Genomic DNA, 25,573 nt, shown 5'->3' on the forward strand with positions numbered 1-25,573 from the left:
ATTAATCCGGGCCAGTGGTTGAAAGCATGAGCACACTGTACACATGGTAATCATTCAATCGTTATTTCGGACAGGGGGTTCTCGGTAAGAATATAGGTCCCCAGCAACACTGGCTGGTTGTAAGAGGCAACTGAATGAGCTGTCAGACTCAGCCATTTGGTTGATTGCATGTACATGATATCGATGCTCACGATATCAATCACTGTATTGTCTTGTCTAGACTCAGTTAATTCCGTCATATTGTTGGAATATTGCTGAGTGCGTTGTGAAACAAACGTGCCTTATTTCAGGCATCTTTCTGGACAAGCAAGAGTGCCTGGATGGAGATTACTATATTGGTCATAATGATTAAACACTATTTAAGACAAAGTATCATACAGGTGTTCCGTTGTGAAATCTTCCTCCCCCTGATCTTCCTCCTGTCTGGCTGTTGTGTTAACCTCCCTGGCACGCTCCTCTGCCTCATCTTCCTCCCGAGTCCAACATTTGTTGACAACGACCTTCACATTGGGAGTCACACCACCCTCCATCTCCATCACAAAACCTGGAAGTATATCAACAGCGTTACACCACCCTCCATCTCCATCACAAAACCTGGAAGTATATCAACAGCGTCAAACCACCCTTGATCTGCATCACAAAACCTGGAAGTATATCACCAGCGTCACACCACCCTCCATCTCCCACACCACCCTCGACCTCCATTACAAAACCTGGAAGTATATCAACAGCGTTACACCACCCTCCATCTCCATCACAAAACCTGGAAGTATATCAACAGCGTCAAACCACCCTTGATCTGCATCACAAAACCTGGAAGTATATCAACAGCGTCACACCACCCTTGATCTGTATCACAAAACCTGGAAGTATATCAACAGCGTCACACCACCCTTGATCTGTATCACAAAACCTGGAAGTATATCAACAGCGTCACACCACCCTTGATCTGTATCACAAAACCTGGAAGTATATCAACAGCGTCACACCACCCTTGATCTGTATCACAAAACCTGGAAGCATATCAACAGCGTCACACCACCCTTGATCTGCATCACAAAACCTGGAAGTATATCAACAGCGTCACACCACCCTTGATCTGCATCACAAAACCTGGAAGTATATCAACAGCGTCACATCACCCTCCATCTCCCACACCACCCTCGATCTGCATCACAAAACCTGGAAGTATATCACCAGCGTCACACCACCCTCCATCTCCCACACCACCCTCGACCTCCATCACAAAACCTGGAAGTATATCACCAGCATCACACCACCCTCGACCTCCATCACAAAACCTGGTAGTATATCACCAGCATCACACCACCCTCGACCTCCATCACAAAACCTGGAAGTATATCAACAGCATCACACCACCCTCGATCTCCCACAACACCCTCGATCTCCCACACCACCCTCGATCTCCCACACACCCCTCGATCTTCATCACAAAACCTGGTAGTATATCACCAGCATCACACCTCCCTCGATCTCCATCGCTAACACACTAAAAGGATTGACGATATGAAAGCAATATTACCATCAAACCTAGGATTCGTTAAACTAGGAATTTATGAAACGAGAAATAGCTAACCAATTCAGCTGTCAAACATCATGACCAACGACCGAGACTGATTCAGCGTGGGAGATATTCTAACAGAAATGGTTCAAGGTAACGGTTCAATATTTTAGAGCAGCCTTTTTGGCCCTGATGTTAGAAGTTTGTGATAAACTGTCATGACAAATGCGTTAGCTGAACCATTCATATTCTGATCATCTTGGAAATTCTAAGTCAAAGAGACGGGTTCCCATTGTTTCCTTAAACACAACTTTTATTTACGTATGTGTGAGTTTTCTAGTGAGAGTGTGATCGTTTATACAAAACTGTGTGTCTCATGCTAGGTCAACAGGTATGAAACAAGGAAAGATGGGACTCCGCCCAATCAGGGAAACCCCCCGTACAAACCTTGAGGGTCCCTCAGAGCAACAAACTGGCGAATCTTGGCCACATCGGTGGAGAGCTGAGACAGAAGGAATCGGCGCTGCTGCTCCGTCTTGTTGAGTTTGGGGTCACTCCACTGCTCCCCGCACGTGACGAACACCAGCTGATCTCGCTGCAGACTCTGGAGGGTGAAGTGTTCCACACCCGTCTCGTCAAACATTCGGCGCGCGGCAAACGGCAGATCCAGGAGCGATGTACAGTGGTCCAGGAACTGCCAACAGTGAGTGAGTGAGTGAGTGAGTGAGGGTGGGTGAGTGAGTGAGTGAGTGAGTGAGTGAGTGAGTGAGTGAGTGAGTGAGTGAGTGAGTGAGTGAGTGAGTGAGTGAGTGAGTGAGTGAGGGTGAGTGAGTGAGTGAGTGAGTGAGTGAGTGAGTGAGTGAGGGTGGGTGTTTGGGTGGGTGGGTGAGTGAGTGAGTGAGTGAGGGAGGGAGGGTGAGTGAGTGAGTGAGTGAGTGAGTGAGTGAGTGAGTGAGTGAGTGAGTGAGTGAGTGAGTGTGTGAGTGAGTGTGGGTGGGTGTTTGGGTGGGTGAGTGAGTGAGTGAGTGAGTGAGTGAGTGAGGGTGGGTGTTTGGGTGAGTGAGTGAGTGAGTGAGTGAGTGAGTGAGTGAGTGAGTGAGTGAGTGAGTGAGTGAGTGAGGGTGGGTGTTTGGGTGGGTGGGTGAGTGAGTGAGTGAGGGAGGGTGAGTGAGTGAGTGAGTGAGTGAGTGAGTGAGTGAGTGAGTGAGTGAGTGAGTGAGTGTGTGTGTGAGTGAGTGAGGGTGGGTGTTTGGGTGGGTGAGTGAGTGAGTGAGTGAGTGAGTGAGTGAGTGAGTGAGTGAGTGAGTGAGTGAGAGTGAGTGAGTGAGTGAGTGAGTGAGTGAGTGAGGGTGAGTGAGTGAGTGAGGGTGGGTGAGTGAGTGAGTGAGTGAGTGAGTGAGTGAGTGAGTGAGTGAGTGAGGGTGAGTGAGTGAGTGAGTGAGTGAGTGAGTGAGTGAGTGAGGGTGGGTGGGTGAGTGAGTGAGTGAGGGTGGGTGAGTGAGTGAGTGAGTGAGTGAGTGAGTGAGGGTGGGTGTTTGGGTGGGTGGGTGAGTGAGTGAGTGAGTGAGGGAGGGTGGGTGGGTGAGTGAGGGAGGGAGGGAGGGAGGGAGGGTGGTTGGGTGGGTTGGTATGGGTGGGTGAGTGAGTGAGTGGGTGGTTGAGTGAGTGGTTGAGTGAGTGAGTGAGTGAGTGAGTGAGTGAGTGAGTGAGCGGGATTGAATGCTGTTATGACCAGCCCTTTACTGCCACAGGAAACCAGTTTTCTGGCAGTAATTCTTTATAAGGTTAGTGAGCAAGTGAATCAAGGACACACAAGACACCAAGCTGCTGGGATGTCAGGGTTGCTCTGTGATGCACCGGTTGATTTTCAAGTATCCATGTCATGACCAAAAGATTAACAGGCTAACATTTTACAACCAATCAGATTGAGGTATCAACATTTTACAACAAATCAGATTGAGGCATCAACATTTTACAACCAATCAGATTGAGGCATCAACATTTTACAACCAATCAGATTGAGGCATCAACATTTAACAACCAATCAGATTGAGGCATCAACATTTTAAAACCAATCAGATTGAGGCATCAACATTTTACGACCGATCAGATTAAAGCATCAACATCTTGACCAGGACTTACCATGAGAAACTCCAGCTCCCTGACGGTGAGGTCGCCAATGGTGACGTCGATGTCAACAGAGTCAGCATGATTCACAGGCGTGTCCTTCTTTCTGCCGCGTCCACCATCCTTCTTGTCCTTCTTGGGGGCCTCCTTCATCATCTGAGTGAGTGAGTGAGTGAGTGATGGGCTTTTAATGCCACTTTGAATGGTATTTCAGCGATATCAGTGTCAGCTTAAGGTGGGGGAAAACCCAATGTGATGCAAATTGCAATCTCATTAAAATCAGATCTCAGTTCTCGCTACCGCTAAACAAAGATCTGAGGACATCCCATTACGGGTCACGTCAGACCGACCTTGTGCGATCTTTGACTGACCAATGGAATGACCAATCAGAAGGCAGCTTTCTCATGCTTTATGGCACTATTTTCAAATTGGCGACTTCGCTTCGAAACATATTTTGACAAATTCTCGATTACAAATTTGAAACCTGAACAAACGAACATTCTGGAATGGCTAACAGATGGTCTAGATTGTATGGATTCAGTCGTTAAACCCGTAGCTATCGTTTGAAATACCCCGTGTTAAAGTGTTCGAGGTTGTATGATTAGAAATCACATTCCGACTGTCCCTTTCATGATCTGGTAAGCAACGCTCTGATTGGTCGGATGAAAGGTAGTTCTGACGTGACCCCTAATGGGATGTCTTTAGATCTTTGTTTAGCGGTAGCGAGAACTAAGGTCTGATTTTAATGAGATTGTGCAAATTGTGGCCTTTTGCCTTTTGGACACAAGCTGCTCCAGACAGACACACAGAAACACACACCAGTCTCTCATCAGTCCATGTTTCTACAGTACACAAGGTAAGCATGTTATCACTGTGGAGGACATACAATGACCAAGCAAAACAACAGGGCCCACTTGCACAAAGCGATCTTAGCGCTAAGATGATCGTAACTCCCATACTTTAGCATAGGCTTACAACAGTCTTAGAGCTAAGATCATTTTGTGCAAGTGGGCCCAGGTCTGAAGCAAGAGGAAAATCAAGGACAGATAACTTTAAATTGGAGACGTTATCTACAGGGTAACACTCATGACGTGCCAGGGGACAGTCGTCCATGTATGACATAATGTCAACAAGATAACAATATTCTTTTGGTGCATCTACAGAATGAATAGCCATATTAAAAACTCAAACAATCTTAGTTTGAGATCAATTAGTGGCAGAACCGAATGCAACTGGTTGAGGGAGCACAACATTAGTCCACAACATCTGGCAATATGCCCAAATTTGCTTCCACATCCCCGTCAGGCAAGCCTAGTTTAGTGTAGACAGCATCTGAGGTCCAGAGGACAGGGATAGTATCTGATGCCAGCTTTTATCTAGACAGCACTTACGGCTGTGCAAGGGTCTACAGGCGTCTGGGAGAATGTTTCAGCAACACTAAACTCATGGAAGAACTCTTCATTGTTAAAGGCAACTTGAATGGCATACGCTACCAGGAGGTATTGTTCGAGATCATGTTCTACCCTTTGCGCAAATGCAGGGACGTAACATCACGTTGCAGCAGGATGATGCCCGCCCACATGCTGTAACAGACTTGATGAGGCAGCATAATATTGCTGTGATGCCATGACAGGCTGTTTCTCCAGACCTCTCTCCACTGAACATGTCTGGGATGAGATAGTGAGTGAGTATGGTTTTACGCCGCTTTTAGCAATATTCCAGCAATATCACGGCGGGGGACACCAGATGGGCTTCACACATTGTACCCATGTCGGGAATCGAACCTGGGTCTTCGGCGCGACGAGTGAACGCTTTAACCACTAGGCTACCCGACCGCCCCGGGATGAGATGGAACGATGCCAACAACAGGACCAGAATCAGCCTGTAATGCTCAGAGGGCCCAATCTTTGGTTGACATTCGGAACAACATTCCCCAGGCTGGCTCGCCCGTATAATCGAAGATGGTGTTCACACCCGATTGTTTATTAGGTTGTTACACCACCCCTCACTTCGGTCATGTCGCTGTCTCCCGTTACCAGGTAGGTGTGTCACTCGGTCTCCCGTTACCAGGTAGGTGTGTCACTCGGTCTCCCGTTACCAGGTAGGTGTGTCACTCGGTCTCCTGTTACCAGGTAGGCGTGTCACTCGGTCTCCCGTTACCAGGCATCGGTTTTGTCAATGAATTTGTTATGACAAGACATTGATCAGACAGATGACCAAATGTTGTTATTTTCAGTAACATTTACACCACTTCATGTGAAGCGCAGTTACTTTTTTTCATTAGTATACTTAAGGTTTGAATTTCGCCGTGATGACAGTTACTGCAACCCTTGTTTATCACAGGTGTCAATGTAAAACAAAGTGGGTCACAATTATGGCACTGATCTCATTACAAAATTATTAATATTTTTACATACGGTAGACCTTTTCAGAACAAAACAAACTATCAGAGGTTACAGAGAAAACAAGCTTCTATGTCTCACCGTTGTCAAATTGGGCCCGACAATCTGTAGTGCTGTGGTTTTATCTCTCTCCCCATTCTTCATCACCCACAGACGCAGCGGAGCCACTGAAACAGTCAACTGGGAACTATAACCTCAGCATCGTGCTGTCCATGCTGCACATAGATCCTTGTAACCTTTGACCCATGCAGTCAAAACTACAAAGATGACATACAATTATAACATATCTGTTTGTTGTTTAACGCCGCACTAATCAATATCTCACCTATATGACGGTGGTCTGTAAATAATCGAGTCTTGACCAGACAATCTAGTGATTGACATCATGAGCATGGGTTGCTGAGGCCAATTGATAACAGTATCTCATTAAGCTTCTGGATTTTTTTTGTTCTCAAAGTACTAATTCCAATATTTTCTTCAAGCAAAGAAGTCTCTATATGGCTGAAATAATGCTCACTTACTTCAAGCAAAGAATAATGATACAATGAATAGGTGTTTCCATTCACTGATTCACTGATCAGAGATCCAGATAAGCTGCGTATCTGCGTAAAAAACGCATCAGAAATGCAGAAATACGCAGTAAAATAATATCCAAGTGTATCAAATACGCAACAAACATTACAGATACGCTACAAAAATAAAACTTGTGCGTATATTCAAAATATTGTGAAGTAACCCTGCGTATTCAATTGGCAAATAAGCAACTTATTTTGAAATTATAAACGGGCATTCCGTCAACCTTGCCAAACTCCACGATGACAGTTACATCATGATCATTTGCCATCACACTTGTGGAAGTATCGTGGTATTTTTGAGTCCTATAAAGCTCTTGAACCCACACAACACCAGTTTGCAGGGACTAGATGAATAGTGTTTTTAAATATTTAACTTAAATACCCACATGTGTAAAAACTAGTGGGTAACAGAAATTTGAATACCCAGATAGAATTACTGATACGCAGTGATTTTAAAATGCATGGGTAAAATACCCACAACACCAAAAGCTTATCTGGAGCTCTGAATGATGCATCACTAATTTACACCTGATCACACAAAGGTGCATACACAAACCTATGTATCAATTCATGTTTTAATTCTGTATCAATTTTTAAAAAGTAATATTTACACAGTAAACACCAGACCTGATATGATCTCAGACTACTTCGCTGACAATCATGAACCAATAGGCAGTATCAAAACAGGACAATATTACCCAAACATGTGTGCTTAACACAAATACCCTCCTGTCACTTGTCATCATGTACCTTGTGATAAGCCACGATATGCCTACCTCATGTACCTTGTGATACGCCTACCTCATGTACCTTGTGATACGCCTACCTCATGTACCTTGTGATAAGGTACATGAAACAGGCATATCACAAGATACATGAGATAGGCATATCACAAGATACATGAGATAGGCATATCACAAGGTACATGAGACAGGCATATCACAAATACATGAGACAGGCATATCACAAGGTACAGGAAACAGACATATCACAAGGTACAGGAGATAAGCATATCACAAGGTACAGGAGATAGGCATATCACAAGATACATGAGATAGGCATATCACAAGGTACATGAGACAGGCATATCACAAATACATGAGACAGGCATATCACAAGGTACAGGAAACAGACATATCACAAGGTACAGGAGATAAGCATATCACAAGGTACAGGAGATAGGCATATCACAAGGTACAGGAGATAGACACAAGATGGCAACAGTGCTGGACAGCCCTTACCTCCTGTAAGGCCGGACTTCTTGTCGGACTTGTGTAGCGGCGGGGCGTGTGGCATCAAGTAGCCCTCCATCGGCCAGTCATATCTCTGTCAACATTAAACAGTCACACAAAATCTTCAGGAGTCTCAGCACAAATTCTTTAGCTTTAACAAACATCCTGCAAGTTCAAGTAGAACTGACAAGTGTCTCCTAAAGTCCTGGGTACCTCCTGCAGCACTTACCTGACAGAACACAGGGATACAGCAAAGATCTGAACCTGAGTGCATTTGGCAGGTAATTTGTGAAATGACGTCGCTTTGTTCCAAATTAGGAGTTTGCTTTTACACATTATATTTTCTAAAAGTAAGAGGTATTTCAACATTGCCTTCAATACCTCTAAGTAGAAAGAAGACAAAAGCCTTTTCTTCTTTTTTGGCCATGTTATCAGAAAAATATATGTCATCTCTGTAGTCATGACCACAGTAACAGAATGCGGGAAATGTTTGATTCCAATTTGGGAATTGTTATTGGCAAGCAGCGTTTGAAATAGACATTGGCCCGAAGGCCCAAAGGCCCAAGGCCGACAGATTTGTTCTTGGGCTTACAGTTTTTCATTTCAGCAGTCCCTTACGGCCTGCAGTTTTTAAGTAATTATTTGTTAAGCATTATTTAAGTAATGTGATAAACATGATAAACAGAACTTTGATATTTATAAACAGTAGGATTAGACTTTTTAAATGGTGTGTGATGTAGTCGCAAAGATGTGTTACAAACTGATAATTTCCTTGATAAATGTAGGCTTCATGTATGAGCCCAGAGTCTGTGGGAACTTGGTGTGATGGCAGTAAAAGCTTCTGGTTGACTGGTTGTGTTTTGTAATTTATATTGCAAGAGTATGTCTCCCTGCTTCAGCTAAAATGTTTGGGTCTACAGTGTTTCCACTGGGCCTACAGTTTTTGAAATATGCTGGCTCTCAGTTTACTCTGCTGCGTTTTAGACAGTATTAGAATGACATTTGCTGCAGACAAGTGACAGGCCTTGTGTGACTATAACATAGTGAGTTACCTCATTGAGCTCTCCTTCCGTAGTGATGGGCCTTGTGTGACTATAAAACAGTGAGTTACCTCATTGAGCTCTCCTTCCGTAGTGACAGGCCTTGTGTGACTATAACATAGTGAGTTACCTCATTGAGCTCTCCTTCTGTAGTGATGGGCCTTGTGTGACTATAAAACAGTGAGTTACCTCATTGAGCTCTCCTTCCGTAGTGACAGGCCTTGTGTGACTATAACATAGTGAGTTACCTCATTGAGCTCTCCTTCCGTAGTGATGGGCCTTGTGTGACTATAAAACAGTGAGTTACCTCATTGAGCTCTCCTTCCGTAGTGACAGGCCTTGTGTGACTATAACATAGTGAGTTACCTCATTGAGCTCTCCTTCCGTAGTGATGGGCCTTGTGTGACTATAAAACAGTGAGTTACCTCATTGAGCTCTCCTTCTGTAGTGATGGGCCTTGTGTGACTATAAAACAGTGAGTTACCTCATTGAGCTCTCCTTCTGCAGTGATGGGCCTTGTGTGACTATAACATAGTGAGTTACCTCATTGAGCTCTCCTTCTGCAGTGACAGGCCTTGTGTGACTATAACACAGTGAGTTACCTCATTGAGCTCTCCTTCTGCAGTGACAGGCCTTGTGTGACTATAAAACAGTGAGTTACCTCATTGAGCTCTCCTTCTGCAGTGATGGGCCTTGTGTGACTATAAAACAGTGAGTTACCTCATTGAGCTCTCCTTCTGTAGTGATGGGCCTTGTGTGACTATAACACAGTGAGTTACCTCATTGAGGTCTCCTTCTGTAGTGACACGCCTTGTGTGACTATAACATAGTGAGTTACCTCATTGAGCTCTCCTTCTGCAGTGATGGGCCTTGTGTGACTATAAAACAGTGAGTTACCTCATTGAGCTCTCCTTCTGTAGTGATGGGCCTTGTGTGACTATAACACAGTGAGTTACCTCATTGAGGTCTCCTTCTGTAGTGACACGCCTTGTGTGACTATAACATAGTGAGTTACCTCATTGAGCTCTCCTTCTGCAGTGATGGGCCTTGTGTGACTATAACATAGTGAGTTACCTCATTGAGCTCTCCTTCTGTAGTGACAGGCCTTGTGTGACTATAACATTGTGAGTTACCTCATTGAGCTCTCCTTCCGTAGTGACACGCCTTGTGTGACTATAACATAGTGAGTTACCTCATTGAGCTCTCCTTCTGCAGTGATGGGCCTTGTGTGACTATAAGACAGTGAGTTACCTCATTGAGCTCTCCTTCTGTAGTGACAGGCCTTGTGTGACTATAACATAGTGAGTTACCTCATTGAGCTCTCCTTCTGCAGTGATGGGCCTTGTGTGACTATAAGACAGTGAGTTACCTCATTGAGCTCTCCTTCTGTAGTGATGGGCCTTGTGTGACTATAACATAGTGAGTTACCTCATTGAGCTCTCCTTCTGCAGTGATGGGCCTTGTGTGACTATAAGACAGTGAGTTACCTCATTGAGCTCTCCTTCTGTAGTGATGGGCCTTGTGTGACTATAACATAGTGAGTTACCTCATTGAGCTCTCCTTCTGTAGTGACAGGCCTTGTGTGACTATAACATTGTGAGTTACCTCATTGAGCTCTCCTTCTGCAGTGATGGGCCTTGTGTGACTATAAGACAGTGAGTTACCTCATTGAGCTCTCCTTCTGTAGTGACAGGCCTTGTGTGACTATAACATAGTGAGTTACCTCATTGAGCTCTCCTTCTGCAGTGATGGGCCTTGTGTGACTATAAGACAGTGAGTTACCTCATTGAGCTCTCCTTCTGTAGTGATGGGCCTTGTGTGACTATAACATAGTGAGTTACCTCATTGAGCTCTCCTTCTGCAGTGATGGGCCTTGTGTGACTATAAGACAGTGAGTTACCTCATTGAGCTCTCCTTCTGTAGTGACAGGCCTTGTGTGACTATAACATAGTGAGTTACCTCATTGAGCTCTCCTTCTGCAGTGATGGGCCTTGTGTGACTATAAGACAGTGAGTTACCTCATTGAGCTCTCCTTCTGTAGTGATGGGCCTTGTGTGACTATAACATAGTGAGTTACCTCATTGAGCTCTCCTTCTGCAGTGATGGGCCTTGTGTGACTATAAGACAGTGAGTTACCTCATTGAGCTCTCCTTCTGTAGTGATGGGCCTTGTGTGACTATAACATAGTGAGTTACCTCATTGAGCTCTCCTTCTGTAGTGACAGGCCTTGTGTGACTATAACATTGTGAGTTACCTCATTGAGCTCTCCTTCCGTAGTGACACGCCTTGTGTGACTATAACATAGTGAGTTACCTCATTGAGCTCTCCTTCTGCAGTGATGGGCCTTGTGTGACTATAAGACAGTGAGTTACCTCATTGAGCTCTCCTTCTGTAGTGACAGGCCTTGTGTGACTATAACATAGTGAGTTACCTCATTGAGCTCTCCTTCTGCAGTGATGGGCCTTGTGTGACTATAAGACAGTGAGTTACCTCATTGAGCTCTCCTTCTGTAGTGACAGGCCTTGTGTGACTATAACATAGTGAGTTACCTCATTGAGCTCTCCTTCTGCAGTGATGGGCCTTGTGTGACTATAAGACAGTGAGTTACCTCATTGAGCTCTCCTTCTGTAGTGATGGGCCTTGTGTGACTATAACACAGTGAGTTACCTCATTGAGCTCTCCTTCCGTAGTGATGGGCCTTGTGTGACTATAACACAGTGAGTTACCTCATTGAGCTCTCCTTCTGTAGTGATGGGCCTTGTGTGACTATAACACAGTGAGTTACCTCATTGAGCTCTCCTTCTGCAGTGATGGGCCTTGTGTGACTATAAGACAGTGAGTTACCTCATTGAGCTCTCCTTCTGTAGTGATGGGCCTTGTGTGACTATAACACAGTGAGTTACCTCATTGAGCTCTCCTTCTGTAGTGATGGGCCTTGTGTGACTATAACACAGTGAGTTACCTCATTGAGCTCTCCTTCTGTAGTGATGGGCCTTGTGTGACTATAACATAGTGAGTTACCTCATTGAGCTCTCCTTCTGCAGTGATGGGCCTTGTGTGACTATAAGACAGTGAGTTACCTCATTGAGCTCTCCTTCTGTAGTGATGGGCCTTGTGTGACTATAACACAGTGAGTTACCTCATTGAGCTCTCCTTCTGTAGTGACAGGCCTTGTGTGACTATAACACAGTGACTTACCTCATTGAGCTCTCCTTCTGTAGTGATGGGCCACGAGTAAGCCAGCTTGTGCCACTCAGAGTTTCTAGCCTGCGTGTACTTCCACTGTCCCAGGTTGTCAAACTTTTCCTGCTTCAGACCAAACCTGTAAAACAGGGTCAGCTTCAGTACAACAGCCAGGGGAGGGATCATTCGTAGCGATTTGAACCTCGGCCATCAACATCACAAGCCAAGGAACTACCAACTAGGCTCACTCTGACGTAAATTATCCTGAACCAACAGGGAGACAAGGGTGGGTACTGGGGACCTAGTTTATCCTGAACCAACAGAGAGACAAGGGTGAGGTACTCGGGACCTAGTTTACCCTGAACCCACAGAGAGACAAGGGTGAGGTACTGGGGACCTAGTTTATCCTGAACCCACAGAGACAAGGGTGAGGTACTGGGGACGTAGTTTACCCTGAACCCACAGAGAGACAAGGGTGAGGTACTGGGGACCTAGTTTATCCCGGCACCCACTAGGAGACAAGGGTGAGGTACAGGGGACCTAGTTTATCATGAACCCACAGAGAGACAAAGGTGAGGTACTGGGGACCTAGTTTATCCTGAACCCATGGTAACTGCAGAAGCCAAAGATGTCGTTAATCTGTGACACCCACCTCTGACAGGAGCCCTCCTTCCTTGACTTGGGTTCCGACACGATAAGATACACGCGGACTCCGGACTTGCTGCCCTCTGGGGGATTCTCCGTATACGACTCGTCATCTCCAAACTTGTTGCCGAGATAGGTCAGCACTTTGTCGGGACATGCCTATAAACAAAAACATGGATATCTTCAAATGTGTCAATCATGTGACATGAAGAAGTTTATTGATCACACCAGACTGGAGCATCAGAATAAGCTTTCATCAGAACTAACACTCTAACTGAGCTGGGAGGAGTTATGATTTGAGATGTTGATTGATTATGAATGTTTTATTGGTCCCTAACCCGATGTTACGACTGACTGAAACATAATAATTGTTTCAACTATAAACTTGTAGTGTGGTATTGTTGACAGAGAGGTGTCTTGTTGTATTGTTGACAGAGAGGTGTCTTGTAGTGTTGTATTGTTGGCCGAGTTGTCTTGCTGTGTTGTATTATGTTGTGGTAGTGCAGAGAGACGTGTTTGTTTGTTTTCTGTTCACAGGGGGAGACAAGCATTGGTTGCTGAAGGCCAATCTAACCAGGATGTTCACAGGGGCAGACAAGCATGGGTTGCTGAAGGCCAATTCTAACCAGGATGTTCACAGAGGCAGACAAGCATGGGTTGCTGAAGGCCAATTGTAACCCAGATGTTCACAGGGGGAGACAAGCATGGGTTTCTGAAGGCCAATTGTAACCCGGCTGTTCACAGGGAGAGACAAGCATTGGTTTCTGAAGGCCAATTCTAACCCGGCTGTTCACAGGGGGAGACAAGCATGGGTTTCTGAAGGCCAATCTAACCCGGATGTTCACAGGGGGAGACAAGCATTGGTTTCTGAAGGCCAATTCTAACCCGGATGTTCACAGGGGGAGACAAGCATGGGTTGCTGAAGGCCAATTCTAACCCGGCTGTTCACAGGGGGAGACAAGCATGGGTTTCTGAAGGCCAATCTAACCCGGATGTTCACAGGGGGAGACAAGCATTGGTTTCTGAAGGCCAATTCTAACCCGGATGTTCACAGGGGGAGACAAGCATGGGTTTCTGAAGGCCAATTGTAACCCAGATGTTCACAGGGGGAGACAAGCATGGGTTGCTGAAGGCCAATTGTAACCCGGATGTTCACAGGGGGAGACAAGCATGGGTTGCTGAAGGCCAATTGTAACCCAGATGTTCACAGGGGGAGACAAGCATGGGTTGCTGAAGGCCAATTCTAACCCGGATGTTCACAGGGGGAGACAAGCATGGGTTGCTGAAGGCCAATTCTAACCAGGATGTTCACAGGGGGAGACAAGCATGGGTTGCTGAAGGCCAATCTAACCCGGATGTTCACAGGGGAGACAAGCATGGGTTGCTGAAGGCCAATCTAACCCAGATGTTCACAGGGGAGACAAGCATGGGTTGCTGAAGGCCAATCTAACCCGGATGTTCACAGGGGAGACAAGCATGGGTTGCTGAAGGCCAATCTAACCCGGATGTTCATGAGGACAGAGTCATGTGTATCAGTGTTGTAGCATAACAGTCAGTTGTGTCTGGTGGTGTTGTGTTGTCAGAGAGATATTGTATTTTCCTGAGTTCTTCAACAGATGTGCTGTGATGTGTTGTAGTTTGCCTGAGAGGTGTTGTACATGTTATGTCATGTTGTATCATATTGTGTCAGGCTGTGTTATATTACTGTGTTGCGTCATATTGTGTCATTTCATGTCATACTGTGCCATGTTGTGGCATATTGTGTTATGTCATATTGTGTCTTTCTGTTATTTTGTGCCATGTCATGTTGTGTCATATTGTGTCTTGCTGTGTCATCTTGTGTCGTATCATGTCATGTCATATTGTGTCTTTCTGTCATATTGTGTCATGTCATGTTGTGTCATATTGTGTCTTGCTGTGTCATATCATGTCATGTCATGTCATATTGTGCTGTGTCATATTGTGTCATGTCATGTGTCTTGCTGTGTCATCTTGTGTCATATCATGTCATATTGTGTCATGTCATGTCATATTGTGCTGTGTCATATTGTGTCATGTCATTGCATGTGATATTGTGTTGTGTCATATGGTGTCCTTTCATGTCATGTCATATTGTCTCATGTCATGTCATATTGTGTTGTGTCACCGTGATACAGAAGACACTCACCACAGATGCGATGGTGGCATCCGTCGTAAACTTCCACATCTGGTTGGGGTTCTGTGCCATCTTCTTCTGCAGTGTGACGACCTGTCCCTCCATCTCCGCGTCTCGGTCAAAGAAGCGTCCCTTCACTGTCGTGTCGGACACACCCAGACACAGCTGAGGCATGAACTTACATATGATGTAGCCGGACTGTCGGGACAACAATGTAGATATCACAACAATGTACACATGTTAGGTAGGTTCATATGTAAAACTATAAGCAATGAAATATTAAACAATCAAACCAATGTTAACATTAAAACAAAGTAGATATGACACAGCCCCAAATCATGCCCGACTCACTCCTCCCTGTGAGAAAAGGGACTTTTATGTTCAGACAAAGAATTTTCATTTTTTCTGGACTTTAATCCACTTGTTGTTAATGTGAAGACTTATTACATCTGATATTCCAGTGTACAATTTGTGGAACAACGCACCTGGAACCTGCATACAGGCCCCTTACTGTACATTCAACATATCAAAGTAGATCTGTCAGTTCACTTGCCCCTGCTAAGAGAATAACCACACTGTCATGCGGAAATCTCAATTATCTTTCACGAATAAATGAATGGACCAAGCAAACCCTTATAGGTGATAAACATCCAGCCAGACACTGCCGACCTACATCCACTCACCCACCTACCACTGACACTGCCGACCTACATCCACTCACCCACCTACCACTGACACTGCTGACCTACATCCACTCACCCACCTACCACTGACACTGCCGACCTACATCCACTCACCCACCTACCACTGACACTGCTGACCTACATCCACTCACCCACCTACCACTGACACTGCCGACCTACATCCACTCACCCACCTACCACTGACACTGCTGACCTACATCCACTCACCCACCTACCACTGACACTGCTGACCTACATCCACTCACCCACCTACCACTGACCTACATCCACTCACCCACCTACCACTGACACTGCCGACCTACATCCACTCACCCACCTACCACTGACACTGCCGACCTACATCCACTCACCCACCTACCACTGACACTGCCGACCTACATCCACTCACCCACCTACCACTGACACTGCCGACCTACATCCACTCACCCACCTACCACTGACACTGCTGACCTACATCCACTCACCCACCTACCACTGACCTACATCCACTCACCCACCTACCACTGACACTGCCGACCTACATCCACTCACCCACCTACCACTGACACTGCCGACCTACATCCACTCACCCACCTACCACTGACACTGCCGACCTACATCCACTCACCCACCTACCACTGACACTGCCGACCTACATCCACTCACCTACCACTGACACTGCTGACCTACATCCACTCACCCACCTACCACTGACACTGCCGACCTACATCCACTCACCCACCTACCACTGACACTGCCGACCTACATCCACTCACCCACCTACCACTGACACTGCCGACCTACATCCACTCACCCACCTACCACTGACCTACATCCACTCACCTACCTACCACTGACACTGCCGACCTACATCCACTCACCCACCTACCACTGACACTGCTGACCTACATCCACTCACCCACCTACCACTGACACTGCTGACCTACATCCACTCACCCACCTACCACTGACACTGCCGACCTACATCCACTCACCCACCTACCACTGACACTGCCGACCTACATCCACTCACCCACCTACCACTGACACTGCCGACCTACATCCACTCACCCACCTACCACTGACACTGCTGACCTACATCCACTCACCCACCTACCACTGACACTGCCGACCTACATCCACTCACCCACCTACCACTGACACTGCTGACCTACATCCACTCACCCACCTACCACTGACACTGCCGACCTACATCCACTCACCCACCTACCACTGACCTACATCCACTCACCCACCTACCACTGACACTGCTGACCTACATCCACTCACCCACCTACCACTGACACTGCCGACCTACATCCACTCACCCACCTACCACTGACACTGCTGACCTACATCCACTCACCCACCTACCACTGACACTGCCGACCTACATCCACTCACCCACCTACCACTGACCTACATCCACTCACCCACCTACCACTGACACTGCTGACCTACATCCACTCACCCACCTACCACTGACACTGCCGACCTACATCCACTCACCCACCTACCACTGACACTGCCGACCTACATCCACTCACCCACCTACCACTGACACTGCTGACCTACATCCACTCACCCACCTACCACTGACACTGCCGACCTACATCCACTCACCCACCTACCACTGACACTGCCGACCTACATCCACTCACCCACCTACCACTGACACTGCTGACCTACATCCACTCACCCACCTACCACTGACCTACATCCACTCACCCACCTACCACTGACACTGCCGACCTACATCCACTCACCCACCTACCACTGACACTGCCGACCTACATCCACTCACCCACCTACCACTGACACTGCCGACCTACATCCACTCACCCACCTACCACTGACACTGCCGACCTACATCCACTCACCCACCTACCACTGACACTGCTGACCTACATCCACTCACCCACCTACCACTGACACTGCATGATTGACAGGCCTACAAATGGCGTACATGGAAAGATTTAAAACATAACGTTGAGACTCATTTTGTAGTGTGAGCCCGTTCTGAGCGAGTGGTTGTCAAGGTAACGGACCTGTGTGATGACCCATGTCTGCAGTTCCTTCCTGCGACGGACTTCACTCTCCCCCGGGCGCTTGTCATCGGGACGCAGACGGAACTTCTCATTGACAACAAGCTCTGGGTACAGCGCCAGGTCCTTGCGTTTCTGTAACAGACAGGGCATGATTATCTTGTACAAGTCATTCTGATCTCAGGGCGCAATTCTCAATATGATTCATCTCCCAACAAACTATACTGCCAACCAATAAAAAAAATGGCAGTTTGTCCATCAACTTTTAACCTTTAAAACCATCAGAGCATGATTTTCCTGTACAAAACACATGTTTTAGAGTTAGTTCTCAAAATGTCTCTGAAGTCTTTTTTAAACCCTCAGCCCATCTAACTAAAGGACAAGTTAAGAAATCAATTCCCATCCTACATTGAAGTCAGTGCCATGTCCCATATCTAATGCCAAATGTGAGTGAGTGAGTTGGGTTTAACGCCGCTTTCCGGTTATATCACGGTGTGTCAGCTTAATGTGGGAGGAAAGCCCGAAGTAATCATGCTAAATGTGAAGATTATGTTCAAATCACATAATACTAAAAAGTATCACATATGTTCATCCAAACAATTACCTGTGGCAAAATTGATTTTCTTGAACAACAGCAGAAACCAATATATCACCAGTGTCATGAACAGCATAGAAACAAAAAAAACAGCAGCACCCTGACCTTATGTAGCAGGTAGAAGCCTCGTTCATCGACCTCCGCACACTCCGTCATCCACTTCATCTTGTCCGGGTCCTGCATCATCAGATTAGCCATGGCAGACTCGTACATCACAGGGAAGCCGATGGTCGCATCCCACTGGCCATGTCTGAAGGAGAAACACAGAGTTGTACTATGTTCCATACAACTACAGACGCTATCATGCATCCTACAAGGATTAACTTAGAACAAACTACTTTCATTACAACTACAGATGCTATCATACAACTTACAAGTATTAACTTGGAAAATACTACTTTCATTACAACTATAGACGCTAAAATACAACTTACAAGTATTAACTTAGAACAAACTACTTTCATTACAACTACAGATGCTATTATACAACTTACAAGTATTAACTTGGAAAATACTACTTTCATTACAACTACAGATGCTATTATACAACTTACAAGTATTAACTTAGAACAAACTACTTTCATTACAACTACGGATGCTATTATACAACTTACAAGTATTAACTTGGAAAATACTACTTTCATTACAACAACAGACGCTATCATACAACTTACAAGTATTAACTTGGAAAATACTACTTTCATTACAACAACAGATGCTATTATACAACTTACAAGTATTAACTTAGAACAAACTACTTTCATTACAACTACAGATGCTATCATACAACTTACAAGTATTAACTTAGAACAAACTACTTTCATTACAACTACAGATGCTATTATACAACTTACAAGTATTAACTTAGAACAAACTACTTTCATTACAACTACAGATGCTATCATACAACTTACAAGTATTAACTTGGAAAATACTCCTTTCATTACAACTACAGATGCTATTATACAACTTACAAGTATTAACTTGGAAAATACTACTTTCATTACAACAACAGATGCTATCATACAACTTACAAGTATTAACTTGGAAAATACTACTTTCCTTACAACTACAGATGCTATCATACAACTTACAAGTATTAACTTAGAATTTACTACTTTCCTTATTTTGCCACAAGTTCTACCTTTTGTTTTGTTTGTTGTTTAACGCCACACTCAAAAACAAGCTACATGATGGCAGTCTAAATAATTGAGTCATCACGCAGACAAGCCAACGATTGACATCATGACCGTCATTCTACACATTTGGGATAAAATGACAAGCATCAAACAAGCCAGTGAGCCTGACCGTCCGATTGCGTTAGTCGTCTCTTATGACCGGTTCTAACCCTGATCTTCTCAGGGATGCTCTACGTACTCGTCAGTGGCCTGGGCGTCTTCCTGCATCAATGGTTCACGCACCACATGAGTGGCTCCTTCGATCTCCAGCTTGGTGGCCTTGTCGAAGAAAAGCTCCACGCAGTAGGCTGCAAATATGACGACAACTTGCAATACATGAAAAACAAACATGAAATACCAAAGACAGCGAATTGCGGCGCCTTAGATGACTATAATTTGTCTACTGCTAATCACCATTTGTCTACTGCTAATTACCATTTGTCTACTGCTAATTACCACTTGTCCACTGCTAATTACCACTTGTCCACTGCTAATTACAACTTGTCCACTGCTAATCACCATTTGTCCACTGCTAATTACCATTTTTCCACTAATGGTACAATGTGTGAAGCACAATTTTGGGTGTCTCCTACTGTCATATTGCTGGAATATTGCTAAAAGCGGCATAAAACCATACTCACTCACTCATAATAAAGAAATTGACATCCATACATTCTCTCTCTTATGATTAAACATAATCGCTTCTTATGACAAACAATAGAATGCTTGGGACATATTCTCGGTCAGATTGTGTTTGGGGTTGTAGGTCTTGGTGATATGCCGGTACTCACTGAAGGGGCAGATGAAGGCCTCGCCATACGACACCCACACCTCCTGCTCAGACTCCAGAGCCAATACATTGGTGATCTCGCGACCGTACTTGTCGTACAGCTTTTGAGCGACGGCGTTCAGTTTGGGGTTGACTCCCCCCGACGACCAGTACCCTGTCGACAGCTCATCCAGCAACTGTAGGCATCAGTAGATACATGTAAACATTTATAGTCCTCAAACTGAGATCACTGATTCTATTAGCATCAACTGATCTGCAAAGACATCCATGAGCCTGAACAGCAACTCATTCTCAAAATGTCTTAAACAATTCTACTGTTGTTTGAAATAAAACATTATCAACTGACCTGTAGAGATATTGATAAAACCTGTGGATAGATCATCCAGCTGATGTAGGAAGTAAATGCAGCACTCTTAAAATTTCCCCAGAGATGGTTAGCTGATCCTAAAACTCTGACTACTGACGCAGATGGATGCTAATAAATCACCAGATCCATTCTACTGCCTTTCGGGACAAGCAGCCAGACCACCAGATCCATTCTACCGCCTTTCAGGACAAGCATCCAGGCCACCAGATCCATTCTACCGCCTTTCAGGACAAGCAGCCAGACCACGAGATCCATTCTACCACCTTTCAGGACAAGCAGCCAGACCACCAGATCCATTCTACTGCCTTTCAGGACAAGCAGCCAGACGACCAGATCCAATCTACTGTCTTTCAGGACAAGCAGCCAGACCACCAGATCCATTCTACCGCCTTTCAAGACAAGCATCCAGGCCACCAGATCCATTCTACCGCCTTTCAGGACAAGCAGCCAGGCCACCAGATCCATTCTACCACCTTTCAGGACAAGCAGCCAGACCACGAGATCCATTCTACTGCCTTTCAAGACAAGCATCCAGGCCACCAGATCCATTCTACCGCCTTTCTGGACAAGCAGCCAGACCACCAGATCCATTCTACTGCCTTTCAAGACAAGCATCCAGGCCACCAGATCCATTCTACTGCCTTTCAAGACAAGCATCCAGACCACCAGATCCATTCTACCACCTTTCTGGACAAGCAGCCAGACCACCAGATCCATTCTACTGCCTTTCAGGACAAGCAGCCAGACCACCAGATCCATTCTACCGCCTTTCAGGACAAGCAGCCAGACCACCAGATCCATTCTACTGCCTTTCAGGACAAGCAGCCAGACCACCAGATCCATTCTACTGCCTTTCAGGACAAGCAGCCAGACCACCAGATCCATTCTACCACCTTTGAGGACAAGCAGCCAGACCACCAGATCCATTCTACTGCCTTTCAGGACAAGCAGCCAGGCCACCAGATCCATTCTACTGCCTTTCAAGACAAGCAGCCAGGCCACCAGATCCATTCTACTGCCTTTCTGGACAAGCAGCCAGACCACGAGATCCATTCTACCACCTTTCAGGACAAGCAGCCAGACCACCAGATCCATTCTACTGCCTTTCTGGACAAGCAGCCAGACCACGAGATCCATTCTACCACCTTTCAGGACAAGCAGCCAGACCACCAGATCCATTCTACTGCCTTTCAGGACAAGCAGCCAGACCACGAGATCCATTCTACCACCTTTCAGGACAAGCAGCCAGACCACGAGATCCAATCTACCACCTTTCAGGACAAGCAGCCAGACCACCAGATCCATTCTACTGCCTTTCAGGACAAGCAGCCAGACCACGAGATCCATTCTACTGCCTTTCAAGACAAGCAGCCAGGCCACCAGATCCATTCTACTGCCTTTCAGGACAAGCAGCCAGACCACCAGATCCATTCTACTGCCTTTCAGGACAAGCAGCAAGACCACCAGATTCATTCTACTGCCTTTCAGGACAAGCAGCCAGACCACCAGATCCATTCTACTGCCTTTCAGGACAAGCAGCCAGACCACCAGATTCATTCTACTGCCTTTCAGGACAAGCAGCCAGACCACCAGATCCATTCTACTGCCTTTCAGGACAAACAGCCAGACCACCAGATCCATTCTACTGCCTTTCAGGACAAGCAGCCAGACCACCAGATCCATTCTACTGCCTTTCAGGACAAGCAGCCAGACCACCAGATCCATTCTACTGCCTTTCAGGACAAGCAGCCAGACCACCAGATCCATTCTACCACCTTTCAGGACAAGCAGCCAGGCCACCAGATCCATTCTACCACCTTTCAGGACAAGCAGCCAGACCACCAGATCCATTCAACCATCTTTCAGGACAAGCAGCCAGGCCACCAGATCCATTCTACTGCCTTTCAGGACAAGCAGCCAGACCACCAGATCCATTCTTCTGCCTTTCAGGACAAGCAGCAAGGCCACCAGATCCATTCTACTGCCTTTCAGGACAAGCAGCCAGACCACCAGATCCATTCTACCACCTTTCAGGACAAGCAGCCAGACCACCAGATCCATTCTACCGCCTTTCAGGACAAGAAGCCAGACCACCAGATCCATTCTACTGCCTTTCAGGAAAAACAGCCAGACCACCAGATTCATTCTACTGCCTTTCAGGACAAGCAGCCAGACCACCAGATCCATTCTACCACCTTTCAGGACAAGCAGCCAGGCCACCAGATCCATTCTACTGCCTTTCAAGACAAGCAGCCAGACCACCAGATTCATTCTACTGCCTTTCAGGACAAGCAGCCAGACCACCAGATCCATTCTACCACCTTTCTGGACAAGCAGCCAGACCACCAGATCCATTCTACTGCCTTTCAGGACAAGCAGCCAGACCACCAGATCCATTCTACCACCTTTCAGGACAAGCAGCCAGACCACCAGATCCATTCTACCGCCTTTCTGGACAAGCAGCCAGACCACCAGATCCATTCTACTGCCTTTCAGGACAAGCAGCCAGACCACCAGATCCATTCTACCGCCTTTCTGGACAAGCAGCCAGACCACCAGATCCATTCTACCACCTTTCAGGACAAGCAGCCAGACCACCAGATCCATTCTACCACCTTTCAGGACAAGCAGCCAGGCCACCAGATCCATTCTACTGCCTTTCAGGACAAACAGCCAGACCACCAGATCCATTCTACCACCTTTCAGGACAAGCAGCCAGACCACCAGATCCATTCTACTGCCTTTCAGGACAAGCAGCCAGACCACCAGATCCATTCTACCACCTTTCAGGACAAGCAGCCAGACCACCAGATCCATTCTACCACCTTTCAGGACAAGCAGCCAGGCCACCAGATCCATTCTACTGCCTTTCAGGACAAACAGCCAGACCACCAGATCCATTCTACTGCCTTTCAGGACAAGCAGCCAGACCACCAGATCCATTCTACTGCCTTTCAGGACAAGCAGCCAGACCACCAGATCCATTCTACTGTCTTTCAGGACAAGCAGCCAGACCACCAGATCCATTCTACTGCCTTTGAGGACAAGCAGCCAGACCACCAGATCCATTCTACTGCCTTTCAGGACAAGCAGCCAGACCACCAGATCCAATCTACCACCTTTCTGGACAAGCAGCCAGACCACCAGATCCATTCTACTGCCTTTCAGGACAAGCAGCCAGACCACCAGATTCATTCTACTGCCTTTCAGGACAAGCAGCCAGACCACCAGATCCAATCTACCACCTTTCTGGACAAGCAGCCAGACCACCAGATCCAATCTACCACCTTTCTGGACAAGCAGCCAGACCACCAGATCCATTCTACTGCCTTTCAGGACAAGCAGCCAGACCACCAGATCCAATCTACCACCTTTCTGGACAAGCAGCCAGACCACCAGATTCATTCTACTGCCTTTCAGGACAAGCAGCCAGACCACCAGATTCATTCTACTGCCTTTCAGGACAAGCAGCCAGACCACCAGATCCATTCTACCACCTTTCAGGACAAGCAGCCAGACCACCAGATCCATTCTACCACCTTTCAGGACAAGCAGCCAGACCACCAGATCCATTCTACTGCCTTTCAGGACAAGCAGCCAGGCCACCAGATCCATTCTACTGCCTTTCAGGACAAGCAGCCAGACCACCAGATCCAATCTACCGCCTTTCAGGACAAGCAGCCAGACCACCAGATCCATTCTACCACCTTTCAGGACAAGCAGCCAGGCCACCAGATTCATTCTACTGCCTTTCAGGACAAGCAGCCAGACCACCAGATCCATTCTACCACCTTTCAGGACAAGCAGCCAGACCACCAGATCCATTCTACTGCCTTTCAGGACAAGCAGCCAGGCCACCAGATCCATTCTACTGCCTTTCAGGACAAGCAGCCAGGCCACCAGATCCATTCTACTGCCTTTCAGGACAAGCAGCCAGGCCACCAGATCCATTCTACTGCCTTTCAGGACAAGCAGCCAGACCACCAGATCCAATCTACCGCCTTTCAGGACAAGCAGCCAGACCACCAGATCCATTCTACCACCTTTCAGGACAAGCAGCCAGGCCACCAGATTCATTCTACTGCCTTTCAGGACAAGCAGCCAGACCACGAGATCCATTCTACCACCTTTCAGGACAAGCAGCCAGACCACCAGATCCATTCTACTGTCTTTCAGGACAAGCAGCCAGGCCACCAGATCCATTCTACTGCCTTTCAGGACAAGCAGCCAGACCACCAGATCCATTCTACCACCTTTCAGGACAAGCAGCCAGACCACCAGATCCATTCTACTGCCTTTCAGGACAAGCAGCCAGACCACCAGATCCATTCTACTGCCTTTCAGGACAAGCAGCCAGGCCACCAGATCCATTCTACCACCTTTCTGGACAAGCAGCCAGACCACCAGATCCATTCTACTGCCTTTCAGGACAAGCAGCCAGACCACCAGATTCATTCTACTGCCTTTCAGGACAAGCAGCCAGACCACCAGATCCATTCTACTGCCTTTCAGGACAAGCAGCCAGGCCACCAGATCCATTCTACCGCCTTTCTGGACAAGCAGCCAGACCACCAGATCCATTCTACTGCCTTTCAGGACAAGCAGCCAGACCACCAGATTCATTCTACTGCCTTTCAGGACAAGCAGCCAGACCACCAGATCCATTCTACCACCTTTCAGGACAAGCAGCCAGACCACCAGATCCATTCTACTGCCTTTCAGGACAAGCAGCCAGACCACCAGATCCAATCTACCGCCTTTGAGGACAAGCAGCCAGACCACCAGATCCATTCTACCACCTTTCAGGACAAGCAGCCAGACCACCAGATCCATTCTACTGCCTTTCAGGACAAGCAGCCAGACCACGAGATCCATTCTACTGCCTTTCAGGACAAGCAGCCAGACCACCAGATCCATTCTACCACCTTTCAGGACAAGCAGCCAGACCACCAGATCCATTCTACCGCCTTTCAGGACAAGCAGCCAGACCACCAGATCCATTCTACCACCTTTCAGGACAAGCAGCCAGACCAC

The 25,573-nt window shown here is 46.7% G+C and overlaps 1 protein-coding gene across 4 annotated transcripts in view; it reads right to left on the reverse strand.

Moving 5' to 3' along the window:
- LOC124122882 (doublecortin domain-containing protein 1-like) overlaps positions 1–25,573 on the reverse strand; it is an 88,594-nt gene that overhangs the window by 42,539 nt on the left and 20,482 nt on the right. For all 4 annotated transcript variants that reach the window (XR_007218710.1, XR_007218709.1, XM_048385707.1 and 1 more), the window contains exons 15-26: positions 20,174–20,348; positions 19,582–19,690; positions 18,310–18,454; positions 17,613–17,744; positions 14,894–15,079; positions 12,734–12,885; positions 12,097–12,220; positions 7,868–7,952; positions 6,133–6,218; positions 3,665–3,805; positions 1,970–2,216; positions 379–544 (exon numbers count right to left, since the gene is read on the reverse strand). Coding sequence is in view for 2 of the 4 variants with exons in the window: in XM_048385707.1 (XP_048241664.1) it covers positions 379–544; positions 1,970–2,216; positions 3,665–3,805; positions 6,133–6,218; positions 7,868–7,952; positions 12,097–12,220; positions 12,734–12,885; positions 14,894–15,079; positions 17,613–17,744; positions 18,310–18,454; positions 19,582–19,690; positions 20,174–20,348 (1,748 nt within the window). In the remaining 2 variants the exon portion in view is untranslated. The remainder of the gene's footprint in view (positions 1–378; positions 545–1,969; positions 2,217–3,664; positions 3,806–6,132; positions 6,219–7,867; positions 7,953–12,096; positions 12,221–12,733; positions 12,886–14,893; positions 15,080–17,612; positions 17,745–18,309; positions 18,455–19,581; positions 19,691–20,173; positions 20,349–25,573) is intronic.

The sequence above is a fragment of the Haliotis rufescens genome, unplaced genomic scaffold (assembly GCF_023055435.1).
Source record: "Haliotis rufescens isolate VD_foot unplaced genomic scaffold, xgHalRufe1.0.p SCAF_6, whole genome shotgun sequence".
Lineage (NCBI taxonomy): Eukaryota > Metazoa > Mollusca > Gastropoda > Lepetellida > Haliotidae > Haliotis > Haliotis rufescens.